This window comes from Salvelinus namaycush, chromosome 1 (genome assembly GCF_016432855.1).
Source record: "Salvelinus namaycush isolate Seneca chromosome 1, SaNama_1.0, whole genome shotgun sequence".
In the NCBI taxonomy this organism is placed as follows: domain Eukaryota; kingdom Metazoa; phylum Chordata; class Actinopteri; order Salmoniformes; family Salmonidae; genus Salvelinus; species Salvelinus namaycush.
The window spans coordinates 10,049,912-10,069,551 of record NC_052307.1 but is presented as its reverse complement, the minus strand read 5'-3'; the positions used below and the strand labels follow the sequence as shown (position 1 = coordinate 10,069,551).

General features: G+C 42.1%; 1 protein-coding gene across 4 annotated transcripts in view; it reads left to right on the top strand.

Moving 5' to 3' along the window:
• Nucleotides 1-5,182: 5,182 nt before the first annotated feature.
• Nucleotides 5,183-19,640, top strand: part of LOC120046789 (rhotekin-like) — a 137,471-nt gene continuing 123,013 nt past the window's right edge. For 2 of the 4 annotated variants that reach the window (XM_038992339.1, XM_038992424.1), the window contains exon 1: nt 5,185-5,617. In XM_038992339.1, coding sequence (XP_038848267.1) covers nt 5,507-5,617 — 111 coding nt within the window. In that variant the 5' untranslated portion in view covers nt 5,185-5,506. Of the gene's footprint in view, nt 5,618-19,640 lie in introns of all 4 variants that reach the window. The other 2 variants (XM_038992546.1, XM_038992478.1) reach the window with 2 other exon arrangements.

Here is a 19,640-nt window from a genome sequence, read left to right as displayed (position 1 = left end):
GACACAGACACTCATGCAAAATCTAGACAAACAATTTATGACACAGACAGTGAGAGACAATCTTGTGTCGTGCAAAAACTAGACACAAAGTTATGGAACATTTTGTTGTGTGGCTAACATGCCTCTCCATTTAGTTTACCCCACATAAAATATTTGGACAGAAAAACAGACCTATATAATATGTGACAAAAGACAAATGTCACTTCTAAAGTGACAAATACAGCATGTGTTTAACATAGGCCTAATTGATCTTCTATAAGTGGCAGGCAGACAGACAAACAAGTCTTCGGTTAACAAGGCTCTTTACAGTTAAGACAATCCGTTTGCCGATTTAATAGAGAGAAGACGCTTAACCATGTGCTCATGAAGGCATCAGATGTATAAAACATTTACAGTATGAAATATTGTGCTTGTGTATTGTTAAAAAATAAAACCAGGGCTCATATTTTTTATTTTTGTTGTTGTATTTTGTATTTATTATGGATCCTCATTAGTTCCTGCCAAGGCAGCAGCTACTCTTCCTAGAGTTTATTATGGATCCCCATTAGTTCCTGCCAAGGCAGCAGCTACTCTTCCTGGAGTCCGGCAAAGTTAAGGCAGTTATACCATTTTTAAAACATTACAATATATTCATTACAGAATTCACAACACGCTAAGTGTGTGCCCTCAGGCCCCTACTCCACTACCACATATCTACAACGCAAAATCAATGTGTACGTGTGTGTATAGTGCATATGTTATCATGTGTGCAGTGGCGGTTCTAGCTTGTATGGCTCCCTGGGCGAACCCCCTCTTCAGCAGCCCCCCCCCCCAAAAAAATAAGACTCATAAATATAAAAAAATAAGTAGCAAAGACAAATAGGAAAAAAATGATGTTGATTTGGCGCTCACGCATCAATGCATTACCCATCCCCCAACACTGTCAACCAAGAGTCAAGACTAAACCAGTTCACCTTGGTGGTTTATATTATTCTTAACGATTTCACACAAACCAGAAAAAAATGCAGAAACATGTCTGTGAAACTATATATTAAAACCTTTTCTCAATAGGGGGTGCTGTTTTCACTTTGTAAAAATTTCGTTCCCAAATTAAACTGCCTCGTACTCAATTCTTGCTTGTACAATATGCATATTCTTATTACTATTGGATAGAAAACACTCTCTAGTTTCTAAAACCGTTTGAATTATATCTGTGAGTAAAACAGAACTCAAGTTGGAGCAATTTTCCTGTGAGGAAGTGAGAAATCTGAAATAAGGCAGGCTGTTCTGGGGTCAGTTTATTAATTTGCATGTCTTCTATTGGTCGAGATGCACTGCATACGCCTTCCCCTAGATGTCAGCAAATAGTGAGAATTGGAATGGAGTTGCTAGGCAGATCTGAGGCCATATAAATGGGCTGGGAACGTGGGGTCCAGTCTTTTCATCTTTCGCCATGACGCAAGACAGACCTCAGGATGGCGTTCTGGAAAGCTACCGTTATAGGCCTTAGATATATCCGGCTCTGATTTTATTCGATATAGGTGTTAAAGACATCATAATGTTGTTATTTTAAACCGAGTTATATCAGTTTATATCAGTATATTGCGATTTTCGGTATTTTATTTGTGCTGCGTTATGGTGAGTTGGACACGTCTTCGCCACATGGCTAATGTTTACTGCTAATTCCAAAGTTGAAGGCGACAATCTACAACCGAGCAACGATTCCTCTGGACAAAGGACAACTTGCCCAAGATTCTGATGGGAGCTCATCAAAAAGTAAGAAGTATTTATGATGTTAATTCGTTGTTCTGTTGAAAAATGTAAAACTACTGTTCCGCCATTAATTTCGGTGCGGTCTCGCTTTAACGCACGCTGTATGTCGTAGTAACGTTAATTTTAAAAATCTAACACAGCGGTTGCATTAAGAACTAATGTATCTTTCATTTGCTGTCCAACCTGTATTTTTTAGTCAAGTTTATGATTAGTTACTGATTAGATTAGGTGCCTCTCCCAAGATTTCTCCCGACATATTGTTGGCAGCTTGGCTACTATTCTCATTGTATAACCACGATTTGTGCCGCTAAATATGCACATTTTCGAACAAACTCTATATGTATTGTGTAATATGATGTTATAGGACTGTCATCTGAAGAAGTTTGAGAAGGTTAGTGAAAAAATTAATATCTTTTGCTGGTTTATTCGTTATCGCTATTGTTGGCCTGAATCAATGCTGTTGTGTGGTTGGCTATTGTAGTAAGCTAATATAATGCTATATTGTGTTTTCGCTGTAAAACACTTAAAAAATCTGAAATATTGGCTGGATTCACAAGATCTTTGTCTTTCATTTGCTGTATGCTGTGTATTTTTCATAAATGTTTTATGATGAGTATTTAGGTAATTCACGTTGGTCTCTGTAGTTATTCTAGTTGCTTTGGTGAGAGTTGTGATGGTGGCTGCAATGTAAAACTATGATTTATACCTGAAATATGCACATTTTTCTAACAAAACATATGCTATACAATAAATATGTTATCAGACTGTCATCTGATGAAGTTGTTTCTTGGTTAGTGACTATTTATATCTTTATTTGGTTGAAATTGTGATAGCTACCTATGCAGGAAAAAAATGGTGGGAAAAAAAAGTTGTGTCTTTTGCTATTGTGGTTAGCTAATAGAAATACATATTGTGTCTTCCCTGTAAAACATTTTAAAAATCAGAAATGATGGCTGGATTCACAAGATGTGTATCTTTCATCTGGTGTCTTGGACTTGTGATTTAATGATATTTAGATGCTAGTATTTACTTGTGACGCTATGCTAGGCTATGCTAGTCAGCTTTTTTACTGATGGGGGTGCTCCCGGATCCGGGATTGTGATGAAGTAGAAGTTAACAGTATTATGAATTAATTGTGGTTTATTTGGTAGCATTTCGTAGTGTGACTGATTTTACTAATTGCATTAGTACTGTACAAAGTTAGAGGTGCGCTATTTGATAGATTCCCCCGCTCCCCCTACCTCAGGCTTCCAGTGGGGAGACCTGAGGTCAACCTATCCCCGCCCTCCCCTGGCAAGATGCCGCCCTGGGTGGCTGCCCATGTCGCCTATACCTAAATCCGCCACTGCATGTGTGTGTATGCATGTGTCTGTGCCTATGTTTGTGTTGCTTCACAGTCCCTGCTGTTCCATAAGGTGTATTTTTACCTGCTTTTTAAATCTTATTCACTGCTTGCATCAGTTACCTGATGTGGAATAGAGTTCCATGTAGTCATGGCTCTATGTAGTACTGTGCCCTTCCCAAAATCTGTTATGGACTTGGGGATTGTGACGAGACCTCTGCTGGCATGTCTTGTGGGGTATGGATGGGTGTCTGAGCAGTGTGCTAGTAGTTTAAACAGACAGCTCGGTACATTCAGCTTAACAACACCTCTTACAAAAACATGTATTGATGAAGTCAATCTCTCCTCCACATTGAGCCATGAGAGATTGACACGCATGTCATTAATGTTAGCTCTCTGTGTACTTTTAAGGGCCAGCCGTGCTGCCCTGTCCTGAGCCAACTGCAATTTTCCCAAGTCCCTCTTTGTGGCACATGACCACACTACTGAACAATAGTCTAGATGCGACAAAACCAGGGCCTGTAGGACTTGCCTTGTTGATAGTGTTGTGAGGATGGCCCTTTAGGCATATGGCGTGCCTAGTTCAGAGGGCTGGTCAGGAGACTGAAGGCAGTTTGCATCCGAGAGGGCAGCCAGGTCTGACATTTACAGCTTGGCAAGACTAAACTGCCCCTCCCCCCTTTCAAATGAAATTTGAGGCACACAGCCTATTAGACAGCAGAAACTTTAAACTCTCATGGCTGAAAACTCAATTTAGTAAAATGAACTGATTCTCTGGATTGAGACCATTAGAATAATGAGGACCGAGTAGCTAATACCAGCGATAAGTCTTCAGCGAGACCTATCCGAGACAGACAACCTTTGACCTTTCAGATTCCAGTCTCAGCAGGCCTAGTACAGTCCATATGGTTTCTGATACACATTCCTTGATCTTTATGAGCCATTACAGGTGGTCATAAATTAAACATAGCGCCTTGCCCACCAGCCCCCCTGTGGCCTCTCAACCATGGAACCCAGGCTGGTGCCCCTACGGACATCATCTCTGTCACCCTTACCTACCTTACCCACACAGGCAACAACCATCAGCATCACTCCAATAGAACTGATTGCGGTGAGGGGGAAGGGAGTGATGGGAGAGGTAGGCCTTGCAGGAGGATTTGTTTGGATGCTCCATTAGTTTAGGTATGAAACTTTATATGTCATATTCACTCTCTTCAAGAGCCGTCCATTATCTTTTTCAATTATAGTTGATACCCAAAACACACATCCTGCATCCTCATGCTTTCCTGTCTGTCTGTATATGATATGAGCAACACAGTAGAGTCCAGGGCTCTCCAACCCTGTTCCTGGAGAGCTACCGTCCTGTAGGTTTTTGCGCCAACCCTGTTCCTGGAGAGCTACCGTCCTGTAGGTTTTTGCGCCAACCCTGTTCCTGGAGAGCTACCGTCCTGTAGGTTTTTGCTCCAACCCTGTTCCTGGAGATCTACCGTCCTGTAGGTTTTTGCTCCAACCCTGTTCCTGGAGAGCTACCGTCCTGTAGGTTTTCGCTTCAACTCTAATCTATCGCACCTAATTCTAATAATTAGCTGGTTGATAAACTGAATCAGGGTTGGAGCAAAAACCTACAGGAGGGTAGCTCTCCGGGAACAGGATTGGAGAACCCTGCGTAGACACATCTATCCAGACAGAAACCTATTTCCCCCATCTGGTCCATGACACCTACCTAAATGTACACCCCCTCATCCCACTTGTCTTCTCTTTTGCCTATGAATAATCTGTTACCAGAATCAGTAGCAGCACCAACAGTAGACTGATGTCATTTTTCTACAGTAGCTAGGCTGTACAGTCAGTAGGCAGGCAGGTTGTCCCCATTGCCCTAGCAATGTCTAGTGGAGGTGATCTGCTTTGCGACTCAACCAGAAGAAACACGCCTCTGTCATTTCTCTGGTGTTTGTTCAGTTGCAGTCCCTCCCTCCAACCGTACCGTGCCCGGCTCTACACAATCATAGCCTACCAACCAACCAACCAACCAGGAGCAGTACAAAGCCAAATCACTACCTACACACAGCGCTAAGCGAGAGACCGCCCGTAGAGATCTGAACTGGGATAGTGGAAAAGTTACGTCGCTCACCACAGCAGTGTCACACAATAGTGGGCACACCGGGGAATTTACAGCAGTCTAGGAAAGATGCTGGAACGGAAGGAGCCTGTAAACGTTAATATATGAATAGTTTGTTCTTTGCGGTTGAGAAATAATTGTAAGAGTGAGTTGACATATTTGTGCCCTTTCGATAAATGTTGCAATAGCTGCGCACCTGGATAAGCTACTTTGAAAAGGATCTTCACACTAGCGCTTTACCAATACGACGTTTCAAACAGCAAGGTCATTTTGATTAGCACCAGAAGTTTGCAATGTTTTGCCGAAATCAAACAACAAGAGCCACGATTGCCCGGGGTTCAGCCCTTGAAATGGAGATACGGAGAGGAAAATTCAGACGAAGTGTTTTCTTGGACACTTTACAGGTAATTGAGGTTTTTCTTTATTGCCACCACGATGTCCTTCTCAGTATGTGGTTTTCGAGGACAAGCGTATGGGGTTTGGTTTACTTTCACTGGTCGTTCCGCCATGTATCAAAGCGCAATGATTTCGCCCAGTGGCGTAGCGCAGTTTCGCGGTGCCCCGCAATCATTTTTTATTCTATGGGGCACTGAAAAACATGTGCAGTATTATAGCTAATCTCAGGCTATTTTACACATTTTGTCATGAGCCTAAGATAAAATGGTGTTGTATTAGAGTTCAGGGATTCTTTAAAAATGGGACAGTCTCAAATTTGTTCGCACAAATATTAATTTTGTCCTAATTTTAACAACATTTGAAATATGTGTATATAATGTGTATATATATATGAATGAAGTGACTAGGTTGAGCGTAAAAGTGATAATTTGAAAAAGTTTCTATATGCTAGATTTAGAATTGTTTGGGAACTTCAGTTGTGAATGATACAAACCTTAGAAATCAAAAGATATATGGACTGCATGCTGGACTATTGGCTATTGATGATTTGAGAAAGACCTGTCATCCGGAGGCCGCACGCTTTCCTGCCGGTCCGTTTTTCAATGATGCCGGGTAGTTGGTTTTATAGTGGAGCTGTGCTTAATATGAGTAGCTGAGAAATAAATATAAGAGAACTTATTTCACTCCAGGCATCAACCACTGTTTGAGGAGCATGATCTCACTAAGCGACAGGTAATATTCTGCCCAAACCCTGTATGCCATGGGCTCTCCAACCCTGTTCCTGCAGCTACCATGTGCATCATTTGGGAAACCAAGTGAAATATGTTCGGGAACTTCGATAGTTTTCTCAACAAAACATATTTCACTAAACTGCTGACAGCCCCTCTGCCGCTCTAAAAATGAATAAAGGAGAGAGGAGGAGATGGAAACGCACGGTGGTGAGATATTCTGTATTGCTAAAGGTAATGTGTCACCCAATTCATTATGAACATATAAAAACATGCCCTATTACTAGGTTATTCAAACTCAAATACAAATGAAATATAATTGTAGGCTAACTCTGTAAGCCGCCCTGCACAACCAATAAACCAACAGCATTGCCTAGGGCTATACTTTATCTCCCAGACAAATTGTGGAGCATAGCATAAGGTAACCAGTCCATTCAGTATGACTAATAATGCAGTCCACTATCAAAGGTGGTTACTGGAAATTGTTTAGTTTTGGAGTATAGGCTAGACCAATCATGTACCAAAGACATCTTCAATCAGTTTTGTTTTATGTTTTTCTGCCATGTGTAATATACGGTAGGCTATGTATTGTATAAAGGCACAAACATCCTTTTAATTCAGTTTTTTTTGGGGGGGGGGGGGGGGGGGGGCTCGGGCTCATAAGCCCATAAGCCCTCATAAACTCTAATATGCATACGGGGTTTTTGAATTATTCATCACCTTGTTGTGTTAAGGCTTTGAAACAACATCCAGAACAACCTTATTTTCCACTCAGTTTCAACCTGCTGTTGAACTTCTTTCTTCAAATTGATCATCACGGTGAGGTGAGTTATAAAAGCATGATGTTGTTTTGATAAGTGTTTGATGTGATTTCCTATTGCATTTGTGTTGAAGTCAGTGGTTAGAGGGACAAGTACCAGGCCATTAGCGATCTTTAGCAAGTTTGGTAGAACCAACGCATGTCCAGAGTGCATAAAAGTAGATTACTGTGATACTCAACGGTCATGTCGAATTTTACTGTGGCCATGACACAGTAATGACTGGCGGTAATATGGTCACTGCATTTTTAAACCTGCATATTTAGTTAATATTGCCTGCTAATATGAATTTCTTTAACTAAATATGCAGGTTTAAAAATATATACTTCTGTGTATTGATTTTTAAAAAGGCATTGATGTTTATGGCAATATTAAACTAGGGAAATTGTGTCACTTCTCTTGCGTTCATTGCACGCAGAGTCAGGGTATATGCAACAGTTGGGCTGCCTGGCTCGTTGCGAACTAATTTGCCAGAATTGTACGTAATTATGACAACATTGAAGGTTGTGCAATGTAACAGGAATATTTAGATATATGGATGCCACCCGTTAGATGAAATACGGACGTATTTCACTGAAAGAATAAACTTTTTATTTTCGAAATGATAGTTTCCGGATTTGACCATATTAATGACCTAAGGCTCGTATTTCTGTGTGTTATTATGTTATAATTAAGTCTATGATTTGATATTTGATAGAGCAGTCTGACTGAGCGGTGGTAGGCAGCAGCAGGCTCATAAGCATTCATTCAAACAGCACTTTTGTGCGTTTGCCAGCAGCTCTTCGCAGCTGTTTATGACTTCAAGCCTATCAACTCCCAAGATTAGGCTGGTTTAACTGATGTGAAATGGCTAGCTAGTTAGCAGGGTGCGCGCTAATAGCGTTTCAAACGTCACTCGCTCTGAGTTGGAGTAGTTGTTCCCCTTGCTCTGCAAGGGCCACGGCGATTGTGTAGCGATGGGTAACGATGCTTCGAGGGTGGCTGTTGTCGATGTGTTCCTGGTTCGAGCCCAGGTAGGGGCGAGGAGAGGGACAGAAGCTATACTGTTACACTGGCAATACTAAAGTGCCTATAAGAACATCCAATAGTCAAAAATACAAATGGTATAGAGAGAAATAGTCCTATAATTCCTATAATAACCTCAACCTAAAACTTCTTACCTGGGAATATTGAAGACTCATGATAAAAGGAACCACCAGCTTTTACTTTCTTCTCCAACACTTTGCTTGTCACGATCGTCGTAAGAAGTGGACCAAAGCGCAGGGTGGTTTGAATACATTCTTCTATATTTAATGAAGAACACTTAAACAAAAAACAATAAAACGAATAAGACGACCGTGACCGCTATATAAACACTGTGCTAACATGCAACATAACATAGACAATCACCCACAACCCACAATGACAACAGGCTACCTAAATATGGTTCCCAATCAGAGACAACGACTAACACCTGCCTCTGATTGAGAACCTTATCAAGCCAAACACAGAAACAGACAAACTAGACATACAACATAGAATGCCCACTCAGATCACACCCTGACCAAACAAAACATATAAACATACAAAGCAAACTATGGTCAGGGCGTGACATTGCTTTTGCATTATTTAAACCAAATTGAACATGTTTCATTATTTATTTGAGGCTAAATTGATTTGACTGATGTATTATATTAAGTTAAAATAAAAGTGTTCATTCAGTATTGTTGTAATTATCATTATTAAAAATAAAAAAAATAAAAAAAATCGGCCGATTAATCGGCATTGGCTTTTTATTTGGGTCCTCCAATAATCGGTATCGGTATCGGCGTTGAAAAATCATAATCGGTCGACCTCTACACTCTATACACGTACACATGGATTTTGTATTGTAGAGTAGTGGCCTGAGGGAACACAATGTGTTGTGAAAAGTGTTAAGAAATGTAATGTCATGTCGTTTTTTTGGGTGCATTCGGAAAGTATTGAGACCCCTTCACTTTTTGCACATTTTGTTACGTTATAGCCTTATTTTTAAATGTATTAAATCGTTTTTTCCCCCTCATCAATCTACATACAATTCCCCATAATGACAAAGTAAAAACAGTTTTTTAGACATTTTTGCAAATGTATTAAAAATACAAAACTGAAATATAACATTTACATAAGTATTCAGACCCTTTGCTCAGTACTTTGTTGAAGCACCTTTGGTTACAGTCTCGAGTCTTCTTGAGTTTGACGCTACAAGCTTGGCACACCTGTATTTGGGGAGTTTCTACCATTCTCCTCTGCAGATCCTCTGAAGCTCTGTCCGGTTGGATGGGGAGCGTCGCTGCACAGCTATTTTCAGGTCTCTCCAGAGATGTTCGATTGGGTTCAAGTCCGGGCTCTGGCTGGGCCACTCAAGGACATTCAGAGACTTGTCCCGAAGCCACTCTAGACATGACGCTTGGAATTCAAGTTCAATCTTGGTTTTATCAGACCAGAGAGTCTTGTTTCTCATGGTCTGAGAGTCTTTTCGGTGCCTTTTTGGCAAACTACAAGCAGACTGTCATGTGCCTTTTTACTGAGGAGTTACTCCTGGCCACTCTACCATATAGGCCTGATTGGGGGAGTGCTGCAGAGATGGTTGTCCTTCTGGAAGGTTCTCCTATCTCCACAGAGAAACTCTGGAGCTCTGTCAGTGACCATCGGGTTCTTGGTCACCTCCCTGACCATAGCCCTTCTCCCCTGATTTCTCAGTATGGACAGGCGGCCAGCTCTAGGAAGAGTCTTGGTGGTTCCAAACTTCTTCCATTTAAGAATGATGGAGGCCACTGTGTTCTTGGGGACCTTCAATGCTGCAGAAATGTGTTGGTATCCTTCCCCAGATCTGTGCCACAACACAATCCTGTCTCGGAGCTCAACTGACGATTCCTTCGACCTCATGGCTTGGTTTTCGCTCTGACATGCACTGTCAACTGTGAGACCTTATATAGACAGGTGTGTGCCTTTCCAAATCATGTCCAATCAATTAAATTTACCACAGGTGGACTCCAAGTTGTAGAAACATCTCAAGGATGATCAATGGCAACAGGATTCACCTGAGTTAAATTTCGAGTCTCATAGCAAAGGGTATGAATACTTGTGTAAAAAATAAAACATTTTTTATACATTTGCTAAAATTTCTAAAACCTATTTTCGCTTTGTCGTTATGGGGTAGTTGATTCAGGGGGAATTTTTTTTTAATCCATTTTAGAAAAAGGCTGTAACAACAAAATGTGGAAAAAGTGAAAGGGTCTGAATACTTTCCGAATGCACTGTAACTGTCTTAATGTTGCTGTACCCCAGGAAGAGTAGCTACTGCCTTGGCAGCAGCTAATGTGGATCCTTAATAAATGCAATACAAGAGAATGTGAATGTAGCAGTGCAGACTGTGAATTTTAGAAGGATACTTTAGGGAATCTTAATTGTGCCATAGTGCAGGGAATGAATCTCTGTCTCTCTCTCTCGCTGTGCTGTGTTTTTTTTATAATTCATGTCACAGGAAACCTAATAAATGGCTAGAGAGGAGCAATCCATTATTGTATTGATTTGCTACTTGCCCTGGTTCCCTGAGTGAAGGCTGCTATGCCCTCTTATTTGACCTCCGTAGATCAGATAACATTCTCTCTAAAAAGAAACAATTTCATGTTTCAAGTTTTAATTCCACATGCAGTACAGTGAAATGTCTTTCTTGCAAAACCCAACCATGCAATAATCAATAACAATGTAATACAAGAAAAAGAAAACACAAAAATAAGTAATATGAAGACCATAATAAGTAAGTTAGCATACAATATACATGGTCAGTTCCAATACCATATTTACAATGTGCAGGGATACTGATCCAGGTAGATATGAATAGTAAGGTGACTAGGCAACAGGATGTAAGATAAACAGAGGAGCAGCAGCTTGTATGTGAGTGGGTGTAGATTCAGTATAAATGTATTTGCATGTTATGTGTGAGTGGTCAGAAGATGGAGTGAGTGAGTGTGTGTCTAGGGCCCTGTGAGTGTGCATAGAGACAAAAATAAAAAGGTCAATGAGGATACAAGGTTAACTCAGTCTGTGTAGCTATTTTGTCTTATTCTTGGGGATGGAAGCTGTTCAAGAGCCTGTTGGTGCCAGACTTGATGCACCGGTACCGCCTGCCGTGCGGAAGTAGAGAGAATAGTCTATGGCTTGGGTGGTTGGAGTCTTTAACGATTTTCTGGGCCTGATATAGATGTCCTGGATGGCAGGGAGCTTGGCGCCAGTGATGTACTGGGCTGTCTGCACCACCCTCTGTAGCGCCATGCAATCGAGGGCGGTGCTATTGCCATACCAGGCAGTGATGCAGCCAGTCAAAATGCTGTTGCGCCTTCTTTGCGACTGTGTGTGTGTGTGTGTGTGTGTTTGGACCATTTTAAGTCTTTAGTGATTTTGACACCGAGGAACTTGAAGCTGTCGACCTGCTCCACTGCGGCCCATCGATGTGGATGGGGGCGTACTCGGCCCCCCGTTTCCTGGAGTCCACGATCAGCTCCTTGGTCTTGCTGATGTTGAGGGAGAGGTTGTTGTTCTGGCACCACACTGCCAAGTCACTAACCATCTCCCTGTAGGCTGACTCATCGTCACCGGTGATCAGGCCCACCATCGTTGTGTCGTCAGCAAACTTGATGATTGGAGTGGACAGTGGTGTTGAATGCTGTACTAGTTGATGAATGAATGTGTCTGTGCAGATGTGGTTGGACTGCTCATGGCCATCTGATTTTGGAGAGGCATCATGTAGGAAAGTTATTACTAGTGGGTTTAGTTGATTAGGATCCCCATTTGCTACTGCACATGCAGCATCTACTCTTCCTGGAGTCCACATAAAATGCACAAATACATAAAAGTACAGAACAGTTATAGACAAAAACAAGAAATTACATTAAATTGGAGTATATATTGCAAAGACACCAATACCAATAAAAGATGCCAAAAGCCGGCTATTACCGGCTAACAGAAACCCGGCTAACAAAAACCCTGTCCCTTACTGTACAGTAGCTGTACTGTAGCTCAGCTGTATTGTAGCTCTGCTGTACTGTAGCTCTGCTGTACTGTAGCTGTACTGTAGCTGTACTGTAGCTGTAGTTCTGCTGTACTGTAGCTCTGCTGTACTGTACTGTAGCTCTGCTGTACTGTAGCTCTGCTGTAGCTGTACTGTAGCTGTGCTGTACTGTAGCTGTGCTGTACTGTACCTGTGCTGTAGCTGTGCTGTACTGTAGCTCTGCTGTACTGTAGCTGTACTGTAGCTGTAGCTCTGCTGTACTGTACTGTAGCTCTCCTGTACTGTAGTTGTACTGTGCTGTAGCTCTGCTGTAGCTGTACTGTAGCTGTACTGTAGCTCTGCTGTACTGTAGCTGTGCTGTAGCTGTGCTGTAGCTGTGCTGTAGCTCTGCTGTACTGTAGCTGTACTGTAGCTCTGCTGTACTGTAGCTGTAGCTCTGCTGTACTGTAGCTCTGCTGTACTGTAGCTGTACTGTAGCTCTGCTGTGCTGTAACTGTACTGTAGCTGTAGCTCTGCTGTACTGTAGCTATAGCTCTGCTGTACTGTAGCTCTGCTGTACTGTAGCTGTGCTGTAGCTCTGCTGTGCTGTGGCTGTGCTGTAGCTGTAGCTCTGCTGTACTATACTGTAGCTCTGCTGTACTGTGCTGTAGCTCTGCTGTACTGTGCTGTAGCTGTGCTGTACTGTAGCTGTACTGTAGCTGTGCTGTACTGTAGCTGTAGCTCTGCTGTGCTGTAGCTGTACTGTAGCTGTAGCTCTGCTGTACTGTAGCTGTACTGTAGCTGTAGCTCTGCTGTACTGTAGCTCTGCTGTAGCTCTGCTGTGCTGTAGCTGTGCTGTAGCTGTAGCTCTGCTGTACTATACTGTAGCTCTGCTGTACTGTAGCTGTAGCTCTGCTGTACTGTAGCTGTACTGTAGCTGTAGCTCTGCTGTACTGTAGCTCTGCTGTACTGTAGCTGTGCTGTAGCTCTGCTGTGCTGTAGCTGTAGCTCTGCTGTACTATACTGTAGCTCTGCTGTACTGTGCTGTAGCTCTGCTGTACTGTAGCTCTGCTGTACTGTAGCGGTACTGTAGCTCTGCTGTACTGTAGCTGTACTGTAGCTGTACTGTAGCTCTGCTGTACTGTAGCTGTAGCTCTGCTGTGCTGTAGCTGTACTGTAGCTGTAGCTCTGCTGTACTGTAGCTGTACTGTAGCTGTAGCTCTGCTGTACTGTAGCTGTAGCTGTGCTGTATTGTAGCTGTGCTGTAGCTCTGCTGTACTGTAGCTCTGCTGTGCTGTAGCTGTGCTGTAGCTGTAGCTCTGCTGTACTATACTGGAGCTCTGCTGTACTGTGCTGTAGCTCTGCTGTACTGTAGCTGTACTGTAGCTGTACTGTAGCTCTGCTGTACTGTAGCTGTACTGTAGCTCTGCTGTACTGTAGCTGTACTGTAGCTCTGCTGTACTGTAGCTGTAGCTCTGCTGTGCTGTAGCTGTACTGTAGCTGTAGCTCTGCTGTACTGTAGCTGTAGCTGTGCTGTAGCTCTGCTGTACTGTAGCTCTGCTTTACTGTAGCTCTGCTGTACTGTAGCTGTACTGTAGCTCTGCTGTACTGTAGCTCTGCTGTAGCTCTGCTGTACTGTAGCTGTACTGTAGCTCTGCTGTACTGTACTGTAGCTTTTGCTTGATAGGGACGTTCCACCCTGAATAAATCCTGCCCTATAGAATAAATCCTGCCCTTCCAGTGTTAACACATATTACTTATGGGCAATTCTAGTGTTATGGATGAGACTGAATTGGCAAACAAAACACAACTTTTGATGTGTGTGTGTGTATAGAATAGTATACCCCAAAATGTGGACTCCTAAATGTTACATTCGGAAAATACTAACTTTAGTTTTGCATGCTTAGGTTGACTTTCCAGTGGCATTGCCCATTTTGTTGATGAGCAACATCTAAACTGTTTAGATTTTCACATTTTGTTTTTCAGTTTGTCATTTAGTCTTTCCACCGACAACAACCAAACAATCACTGCCTTCTCTCTCCATAATCCGCTTTCCATTCCTCATACAAGATTAATGTGGGTTTCAGCCATTGTGTTCCATGTTAATGATGTTAGATAATGTAGGTTTCAGCCATTGTGTTTTATGTTAATGATGTTAGATAATGTGTGTTTCAGCCATTGTGTTCCATGTTAATGATGTTAGATAATGTAGGTTTCAGCCATTGTGTTTTATGTTAATGATGTTAGATAATGTGTGTTTCAGCCATTGTGTTCCATGTTAATGATGTTAGATAATGTAGGTTTCAGCCATTGTGTTCCATGTTAATGATGTTAGATAATGTGGGTTTCAGCCATTGTGTTTTATGTTAATGATGTTAGATAATGTGTGTTTCAGCCATTGTGTTCCATGTTAATGATGTTAGATAATGTGTGTTTCAGCCATTGTGTTCCATGTTAATGATGTTAGATAATGTAGATTTCAGCCATTGTGGTCCATGTTAATGATGTTAGATAATGTAGGTTTCAGCCATTGTGGTCCATTTGAATGATGTTAGATAATGTGGGTTTCAGCCTTTGTGTTCCATGTTATTGATACCCTGGAATACCTGAGAGTTTCTTACAGCCAATTCCTTCCCTGTGGGACTGCAGTGGACCCATTAGATCTCAATGCTCCGACACAGCCAGTGGCATATCAATGAAGCAGGCTATGGTGTTGTGAAAGAACCCCTTTCACCCTGTGAAGCCCAATACAGGCTCTGTGTGGGGTTTCCGTTAGCCGGTAATAGCCGGCTTTTGGTCGACTTAAATGTATAGAAAAGCCGATAAATAAATTTAGCACAATGCTAGTTATTGCATATCAGATCTCCCCTCTTTCTAAATTCCGCTCTCATGTGCGTGCGCTTTTGATGGTGTTTTCCCGCTAAATGCATTATGCAACTGTCACGCCCTGACCTTAGAGATCCTTTTTATTCTCTATTTTGGTTAGGTCAGGGTGTGACTAGGGTGGGTACTCTAGTTTTTGCATTTCTATGTTGGCCTGGTATGGTTCTCAATCAGAGGCAGCTGTCTATCGTTGTCTCTGATTGGCGATCATATTTAGGCAGCCTTTTCCCACCTGTTGTTTGTGGGATCTTGTTTTTTGTATAGTTGCCTTTAGCACTGCACGTTTGTTATATTCTTTGTTGTTTTTGTTGTAAGTTTCACTATTAAATATAATGTGGAACTCTACGCACGCTGCGTCTTGGTCCACTCATTTCAACGAACGTGACAGGAACAAACATTTGCACATAGCTAATGCCTTGTGCGCATTGCTGCGCTTATGTGAACAAAAATAGTTTATCAACATTTTAAGATAAACGTTCTGATCTGTTGCATTAGACTCATTTGCTTTAAAAAATCTATATTATGTAGCCTAGGCCTGCTGGTTGTATGAATTTGGGATCTATCTTCCCATAACTGTCCCAGAGTCTGTTTGGAATAGGCTAGTTCTTTCTCCACAAGCTGACCAATAGAACATGTAAACTTCTCTACTATGGGGGATAGTAGTTTGACATAGGCTAGTGATTTGGCTGTTCGTTACTCAACTTGTTGGCTGAGGAAAAGTAAATGTGGACAGTTATTTTAATATCGTCAAAGTGCTCATCAGAATTAGGATAGAAAGACTGCACATCGTTGCATCCTTGAATTGCATGTTCTGTTAATATGAATGACCTTAATCTATTTGTGATTTCTGAGCACAGTGGTTGAACACCCTAATGGGTTATGAACCCAATGTGTATGGGTCCGGTACATTTAAATGCTGCAGGTTAAATGTCCGGAGCCACATTTTCCAGAACAGAAACCCATGTGTGTGTCTTTGTTTGCTTCACCACCACCACTCTTGCCAGGCTGGGCAGGGGTTCAGAGTTTTATTTTAATTTTTTCTATAGCTAGGCCTAAAGGATTTTAGGTAAAATAACCTTATCAAAACGGAAAGCTCTTTGAAAGAGGTAATATGTCAGGCCTATTGGGTAAAAATCAATGCTAGCCTATTGTATAGATAATAGAACGAAAATGAACTAAACTTTTAAGAGATCAGATTTTTTTTTGTTATACTGAATAAAAATATAACCACAATATGTAAAGTGTTGGTTCCATGTTTCATGAGCTGAAATAAAAGATCTCAGAAATGTTCCATATGTACAAAAAGCTTATTTCTCTCAAAATGTTGTGCACACATTTGTTTACATCCCTGTTAGTCAACATGTTTCCTTTGCCAAGAAAATCCATCCACCTGACAGGTGTGGCATATCAAGAAGCTGATTAAACAGCATGATCATTACACAGGAGCACCTCCCGAGTGGGTGGGCCCGGCTCCCCAGTGGTAGGGCCTATGCTCTCCCAGACCCACCCATGGCTGCGCCTCTGCCCAGTTGTGAAATCCATCAATTAGGGCCAAATTAATTAATTTAATTTGAATGATTTCCTTATATGAACTGTAACTCAGTAAAATCAGTGAAATATTTGCATGTTGAGTTTTTATTTTTGTTCAGTATAAATAGTTTGCTACAATGACTACCCACCTCATTCCGTTCTGTTAGCATCATGTCTTCCGGATACGCCTCTTTTCGAAATCCACAATGATATTTATATTTTGTTTGTATTTTTTAAAATATATATATATTTATTATTTTTTGGGTGGGGTGTAGATCAGCTTTAATATTGCAGATAGATTGTGGCAATCACGGCCGGCTGTGATACAGCCTGGAATCAAACCAGTTGCAAAGAAAAAGCCATATCTCAGACTGGTCAATAAAAATAAAAGATTCAGATGGGCAAAAGAACACAGACACTGGGCAGAGGAACTCTGCCTAGAAGGCCAGCATCCCGGAGTCACTTCTTCACTGTTGACGTTGAGACTAGTGTTTTGCAGGTACTATTTAATGAAGCTGCCAGTTGAGGACTTGTGAGGCGTCTGTTTCTCAAACTAGACACTCTAATGTACTTGTCCTCTTGCTCAGTTGTGCACTGGGGCCTCCCACTCCTCTGTGAAGGTAGTAGTACACAGCGTTGTACAAGATCTTCAGTTTCTTGGCAATTTCTCGCATGGAATAGCCTTCATTTCTTAGAACAAGAATAGACTGCCGAGTTTAAGCCATTTTGAGCCTGTAATCGAACCCACAAATGCTGATGCTCCAGATACTCAACTAGTCTAAAGAAGGCCAGTTTTATTGCTTCTTTAATAAGCACAACAGTTTTCAGCTGTGCTAACATAATTGTAAAAGGGTTTTCTAATGATCAATTAGCCTTTTAAAATGATCAACTTGGATTAGCTAACACAACGTGCCACTGGAACACAGGAGTGATGGTGGCTGATAATGGGCCTATGTACGCCTATGTAGATATTCCATAAAGAATCTGCGGTTTCCAGCTACAATAGTCATTTACAACATTAGCAATGTCTACACTGTATTTCTGATCAATTTGATGTTATTTTAATGGACAAAAAATTAGCTTTTCTTTCAAAAACAAGGACATTTCTAAGTGACCCCAAACTTTTGAACGGTTGTGTGTGTGTGTGTGTGCGTGTGCGTGCGTGTATATATATATATATCCCGGGTTTTTCTTCATTTTTATTATTTTCTACATTGTAGAATAATAGTGAAGACATCAAAACGATGAAATAACACACATATGGAAATATTTACGTACCAAAAAAGTGTTAAACAAACAAAAATATATTTTATATTTGAGATTGATCAAAGTAGCTACTCTTTGCCTTGATAGCAGCTTTGCACACTCTTGACAATTGGCCCAGCGTCGTCCGGGTTAGGGGAGGGATTGGCCGGCTGGGATGTCCTTGTCCCATCGCGCACTAGCGACTCTTGTGGCAGGCCGGGCTCATGCATGCTGACTTCGGTCGCTAGCTGCACAGTGTTTCCTCCAACACATTGGTGCGGCTGGCTTCCGGGTTAAGCGAACAGTGTGTCAAGAAGCAGTGCAGGTTGGCGGGATTGTGTTTCAGAGGACGCATGGCTCTCGATCTTTGCCTCTCCAGAGTCCATACAGGAGTTGCAGTGATGGGACGAGACTGTAACTACCAATTTGGATATCACGAAATTGGGGAGAATTAAAAATATATATATAGAATTGCTGTGGACCTGGTTTGGACCCACTCACTCTGAGAACTCTTGCATATATGTATTTCTTTCCACCTGTGAGTGTTCCTGGAGGGGTGTGTCCACATCTGCTCCTGTACTTCCAGTATAGAGTATTCCTGTGAGTGTTCCTGGAGGGGTGTGTCCACATCTGCTCCTGTACTTCCAGTATAGTAGTATTCCTGTGGGTCTTCCTGGTTACTCTGTCTCTGGGGTTCATGATGGATGGATCTCCATCTGACTACCAGACCCTGAGAGAATGGGGGCTACTACTGAATCAACACGTATGGCAGCCTGTCTGTTTTTCTGTGTGTGTGTGCATGCGCACATAGTATATTCCCTTCTGTCCAGCTCCTCTGCTTCACTCTCTGTGGGAGTTGACATCTGCCTTTTCAATTGCCCCGCACAAAACACTAAACTCACTGCACGCTATTCTGTCCATGCTGTTTTGCTGCCACAGATAGACACCCATGTATGGATAGTAGGAGTGATAGAGAGAGAAATGGAATGCTAAGAGTTCAATCTCGGCCCTACAATGTCATTTCTGACACTACCCACCCAACCACCATGGCCACCAGCAGCTATACTTTGGTTTAGGAAGTGGTTGGATCATGTGATGTTGTGATGGACACACCCACACCCAGCTCTCCGCACACTCTCTCCCAGTCCCAGGCAGCCGCCCACTCTCTCCCAGTCCCAGCCCTCCACCACTCTCTCCCAGTCCCAGCCCTCCACCACTCTCTCCCAGTCCCAGCCCTCCGCCTACTCTCTCCCAGTCCAGTTAGCCTCCAGGAGCATGTGACAGGGCCTGTGGAGCAGAGAGCCATGGGCCTCGTTCCAATACTTACAAAATGTACCCTGCTTTCCTGGAGGATATACATTATCTAGAAGTGATTGGATGAGTGAGAGCAAGGTTACCAACTTATTGCTTTCACCAACATCCTACATTGTCCAATCAGTGGGAATGTCAAGGCAGGGAGGACCCATCTCTCTTTGATCTGTACCAGTTCAGTCCGGCTGGACCTATGATGCTGTGGAGCTGGTGCAAAATAACTTAAATTACCAGGGATGTAGTTTATTCCCAGCTTTGTGGTGTAGAAGTTATTTTGCTGGAGTCATTTACGAGTTGTGTGACTGCTTGTAATCTATCTGCAACATTCAATGCAATTGGGCTCCAGAAGTTTTGCTGAGACCTGGCGAATACCTGCACTGTTCTCAGACATGCACTATTTCGGGCATGAGAGCACTGTTAAAATGTTTCATGTGGTTTGGCAGAGATTACATGACTATAAACCACCAATGTGTTTTTCCAGATGATTTATTTAAGCCTGTCTGTGCAT